The sequence below is a fragment of the Antechinus flavipes genome, chromosome 2 (genome assembly GCF_016432865.1).
Source record: "Antechinus flavipes isolate AdamAnt ecotype Samford, QLD, Australia chromosome 2, AdamAnt_v2, whole genome shotgun sequence".
Lineage (NCBI taxonomy): Eukaryota > Metazoa > Chordata > Mammalia > Dasyuromorphia > Dasyuridae > Antechinus > Antechinus flavipes.
Genome location: NC_067399.1, coordinates 609,898,575 through 609,904,231, shown reverse-complemented (window position 1 = coordinate 609,904,231; position 5,657 = coordinate 609,898,575). Strand labels below are relative to the sequence as shown.

The 5,657-nt window shown below is 40.6% G+C and overlaps 1 protein-coding gene across 5 annotated transcripts in view; it reads right to left on the bottom strand.

The window, feature by feature from the left end:
- Positions 1-2,326, bottom strand: part of EXOC6 (exocyst complex component 6) — a 200,616-nt gene extending 198,290 nt beyond the window's left edge. For all 5 annotated transcript variants that reach the window (XR_007951154.1, XM_051981659.1, XM_051981660.1 and 2 more), the window contains exon 1: positions 2,139-2,326. Coding sequence is in view for 4 of the 5 variants with exons in the window: in XM_051981659.1 (XP_051837619.1) it covers positions 2,139-2,239 (101 nt within the window). In the remaining variant the exon portion in view is untranslated. The remainder of the gene's footprint in view (positions 1-2,138) is intronic.
- Between the last annotated feature and the right edge of the window lie 3,331 nt (positions 2,327-5,657).

The window sequence follows — 5,657 nt, the reverse complement described above, 5'->3', positions numbered from 1 at the left end:
TTCATACTTAATTGACTCCATGTGATAACACAAAGTTCTAAAAGCAACAAGTAATTATAGAATAACTAAGTAATGAAAAGATGAGAGTAATTTAGAGAAAAGAATAATAGATAGTATAAGAAATGAACAAAGTCCCAAAGAGCCACTATTCTAGAGCTAATGAGAAGGCTTTAAGGTTAACTAGGAAAGAACATGAGACACTAACAAAGAGTAACTTTTAACACAAATCAAACACAGAAGAAAAGGAAGGAGATAGCTGCAATAAAAAATATTAACAATTTAAACTATTGACTAGAGTGAGGGATGTACAGATTGTATTTAGCTGTACCTATATGTTTATATATTGGAGAAGAGGGTTGAGAGGAAATAAAAAGTTGTTGAATAAATGATGAACGATCCTGCCCTAACTTCTCTCCTGCAGCCTAATACTGACAAATTACTAATTGCCTCCTGGATATCTACACCAGGATGCCTCATAGGCATACCTAAAATGGAAAGACCTCTTTGCTTCTTCCTAAATCCATCTCTTCCCCAACTTCCTCAGTTGTAACAATGACACACAATGATTAGAATCATTCAGGTTTGCAAACTTGGAATCACCCTTGATTCTTCCTTTTTGTAACCATTCACATCTAATCTGTTACCAAAGTATTATTTTAACTTCCTAACATCTCTTAACATTCCATTTTTTTCATATGGCTTCTACCTTAGTTCAAGTCCTTTCCTCAAATTTCTCTTAGCATCATGATTGATTCATCTACTTTCTGACTTTTTGCTTCCAAGCCATCCAAATGTCATTTGACCTAGAGATTCTATTTCCAGGCATATATCCTGAAAAAAGTCAAAGATAGAAAGAAAAGTTCCATGTGCAACAAAATATTTGTAACAGATAAAAGAACAAAAAGTTAAATAGATTCCTATGAAATGATGAACAGATGAACAGATTATGATATCTTAATGTATATTTTTTTTTTAAAAATAGAGAATGAGGATTCTGAGAAGCAAAAGAAAATTTTTATGAATAGATGTTGCTGAGTAATGTAAGTAGAATCAATTTTTAAAATCTGACAATAATGTAAATACAAATAACAAAAATTGGGGAACTGAAGGCAGTGTAGTGATAGCAATCAAATTTGGCCCTAGAAAAGAGTTGAGAAAATATCACTTCCTCACTCTTTTTCTTGATAGGGAAGAGAAAGAAAACATGGAATGAAGCATTAATGAAGTGCTACAAATGTGCAAAGTTAAGTTCTGTTAAGTGACAGAAAGTGACAGATGAACAAAAAAGACAGTCCCTGTGGATGCAGAAAATTGCATGTGATGCCAGATATAGTACATATGTTGGTTAATTTCATTAGATTGCTTCCCCCTCCCCCTTTTTAATCTTTATAACAATGGACGTCAAGCTGGGTAGAGGAAAGAATTAGTATAACCAGAAATAAAGGTGATCAAAAAAAAAATTCAATAAAACAAATTAAGTATTTGGTGGCTTTTACAAAAACTGGTAGATTTTTGGAAAAGATAATGCCGCTTTTATTTTAAATCAAATTAAAATTCCAATTCAGTGGCCCACCAATGATGTCCGGTTCTGTGCATGCACAATATGCTGAAACAGTCTATACTGCCGCTCTCCCCTCCCGATCCACAATCTGCACCGGCTCCGACCACACAGCTAAGGAATGTCAGCGTCCAGCCCCAAGCTGGCACCTCGGTCCGGCCCGAAGAGCGAGCACAACTCTCCCACCTGGAGCGCAGCCGGCAGGGGGTCTGTCTCCAGCAGGCACCTCGGCCACACTGCCCCCTCGGCCCCCTGCCGCGACCTCTCCTCGCCGGAGCCAGCAGGGGGAGGAAGGGGGAGGGGACGAGGCCCAAATGTCAAAGCCCCGACGCCGCCGGCCCCTCCTCCCCGGGAGTCCGGTGACAGCTCGGGCTCCAGCCTGCGGCCGGCCGACCAGGCAGGTGAAGCCAGCGGTCCGCCCACGGAGCCCCGCGGCTCCGGCGGTCAGTCCCTGCGTCACCTGTCAGGGCCGGGTTCCCTCAGCGGTGGCGGGGACCTGGGCGAGCCAGAGGACACGGCCGCCAAGCCGGGTCCGGGGCCCTTGGAGATCAGAGAAGACCGGGAAGCCGCGCGGATTTACCGAAGAGTGGGCCCCACGCAGGCGGTGTCGGTGCTCTCTATCTCCTGCAGGATCCGCTCGTGTTCAGGGACGGCCGCCAGGCCCTCACCGCCCTCCGCCATCTTGGAGTGAGGCAGAGCTAACAGCCGCGGCGGCGCGAGAGCGGGAGAGCCGCGAGCTCGGGAGCGGGCGGGGCCGGGGCGGGGGTGGAGGGGGGAAGCTCAGGGGAGCGGCGCGAGGGGGCGGAGGAGCTCGAGCACCGGGCTCCTGTATCCCCCCACGTCCCCTCCCACATCGCCCCCTCCGGACCCTCCTACGTAGCAAAAGTTAGGGCTGGGCCCGGCGGGCAAGGGGCTCAGGTGGCGGCCGCTTAGGCCTCTGTGAAGTAGAGTGAGTCACCTAGGTGACTACAATGTGCTACTAATGACGTACCCGGTTTAGAACAGTTTTCGGTAAAGAGCCCAAGGGTTTCCAATCACAGCTGGTACTTAGTGAAAGCCTACTACGCACACCTGCGGTGCTTTGTTGGCCTTTAAGCTAACTCTCTGTAATCTCCATCCAATCTCTCCCGCCTCCCGTGAATTAGAAAGTAAGCTCCTCGAGGGCAGGGGCTGTTTTTAACCCTTTCCATCTCCAAAACTCTTAAGCGCGCACTGTGTGCACTGCTGAGCCTTGCACCTGCTGCAGTTAAACACTTGGTTGATTTGGCTTGGTTTGAATTGGGCTTCTGATTCCTCATCTGAAAAATGAAAATGTTATGATAGGAAAGAAGGTTTCAAACGACAATTAATAAGAAAAATGCAAATCAAGCCCATTCTAAAATTTCATTGACACCCAGCAAATTGACAAAGATAGCAAAAGGGACTGTGGACGGGGGTCCTGACAATTGTGAATTGATCCCATTGTTTTGGAAAGTAATTTGGAATACAAGCAGAGAAAATAATTAAAATGTCCATATCCCTTACCAGATATCCTCCTACCAAGCCTATATTCCAAGGATGTCAATGACAAAAAGATTTACATCAAATATGCTATATGTATACATGCTTTGTCATATATATTTATATGCATATATAGTACTATATTATATCAGCATTTTTGTGGTAGCAAAGAACTAGAACCAAAGTAGGTGCCCGCCAGTAGGGAAATGGTTAAATTAGAGGGGACAGAGACAGACAAACAGAAGAGAGAAACGATGGAATATCACTGCATTGTAAGAAACTATCATAAAGAATAGAAGCATGGAATTTATATGAACTGATACAAGTGAAGTAAGCAGAATCAGGAAAACCATGTTGGATGACTACAACAATACCAATAGAAGGAATTTTTTTTAGGTGGGTTTTACAATGACTAAATTTGGTGCCAAATAATACATGAGAAAATGTACTTTACAGAAGTGAAGCACTATGGAGGCAGAACTTTGCGCACACAGTGAGGGTCAGTTGTTTCCAATTTTGATGAACTCTTTTTCTGTTTTCATTCCCTGTTACAAGGTATCTTTCTCCACGTTAAGGAGAGAGAACTCTATTTGAAAATGGAGGTGATACAAAGACAAATGTAACCTTAGTTCCAAAGCACTGGGAATACATGTAAAAATTAGTCAACACTTTAAAAAATTAAAAATGAAAAACTGAGGGGATTAGCTAAACTAGTGGTTCTCAAAGGAAATGCCACAGGAAACTATTGTGCCATCCCTAGATGTGCCACAAAATTTTGAATGTTTCTTTACTATAGATATCTTGAATTTGCAAAGAGAGAACCAAAAAAAGGCTACTTTTGTTGAAGGGAAACTACTTATAGCCAAGTTCCACTTCCCCACTGCAAGGAAGGTTGTGCCATGAACAAACCCACCGCCCTCCAAAATTAATGAGAATAACTTAACTGGGTAACTCCAAGGTGCCTCCTGAATCTAACTGTGATCTTAGGTAAATAAAACAGGGCTCCTGGCCTTGAAGACAAGAAAGGGATAAATCTTCCTTATGAAAACTCCCTTTGCCCATACAAAATGCAAGACCTCAGAGTAGATCAAAGCCTTCAGTGGTATCTGTAATTGGGGAAGGTTGCAGCCTTTGTCGCCAATGAGGATGGTTTTCTGATTCCAAGTCCTGTATACTTCTCCACTTGGTCATAATCGATACTCTTAAATAACAATTGAAGATCAAATTAACTTCAGGACAGTAATAGAAATGCTGTGACTATGCAACCTATAATAAATACCAAATAGTTATTATAGAAAATAAGAGCTGTAAGACTTCAAAGACAGGGAGGAGTTGGTGGGTGGAGCAGTAAAGAAAGGCTTAACAGAAGAAACAGAAACTGGATGAAGAAAAGGCATCAAAGAGAAATAATAGGGGTACAGAGGAAGAGATTAGATCAGAAATAGTCAGTACAAGGTTACTTAAGAAAACATCAATAGACCAATCTGGCTAGAGCAGAGACACGATCGAGGATTTTGAAAATGTAAATTAGTGCCTAACTCTGGAATACTCTAAACAACCAGACAGTAGGTTTGGATTTTATCCTGTAAGAAGTAATAAGTTTTTCAGGAAAATGAGTTTAGAGATGTAATTGGATAGCTAATACATTGAGTTAGTGCATTAGTATATTATTTGAACATTCTAGAATTGAATTGGAGGAACTAATTGGTCTGGATTGCATTTGGGGATTATGTGTACTTTAAATTTCCCTTTAAAGTTTTGTTAGTGCCTTTTGGTTTTATAACATGCCTGTTTCCAAATATACCTGTGAGCTTTCCCAGGTAACAAAGATTTAAAAAAAAAAAAAAAAAAAAAAAAAAAGCAAAACCAAGTGCACAATGACCTGTCAGTAAATATAACTTTTCTTGCCCGTACCCTTCCATCTCTTCAATGAAAAGGAGAGAAATGTTTTTTATCTCTTCTCCATGGCCGCCACATTTGGTCATCATAATTATATATTGCCCACTTTCTTTTTATTTTTTCCATTTACATCGTTGCAGTCATATATATTATTTTCTTTATTCAACATACTTCATTTTGCAATGATTCCCATAAATTTTCCCAAGCTTCTCTTAATTATTCATATAAATCATTTTTACAGCATAGTAATATTCCATTGCATTCAAAGACCACAATTTGTTTAGGTATTCCTCAAACAATGAACACTTTCTAGTTCTTTATGTTTACCCCCCAAAATATTTCTAAAAAATATTTTGTTAGATATGATGCCTTTCTTTCTATCTATAACTTCCTTGGGTGTCCATTTGGCCTAATATTTATAAAAAGCACTTAACATCATGCCTAACATATAGTAGGCTTGTTTCCTTCTCCCTTTCCTCTTCTTTCCTTCCTTACTTTTTTTAAAAGTGGGATCTCTAGCTCAAAAGACTGAGGGTATTTTAGTGAGTATCGCTGAACCAATTCACAATTCTACCATCAGTGCATTAGCATTCCTGTCTTCTTGTAGCAACTCTAACATTGACTATTTCCATTTTTTTCATCTTTGCCAAATATGAGATAAAATCTCATTAATAATTATAATTTGCATCTTTTATTATTT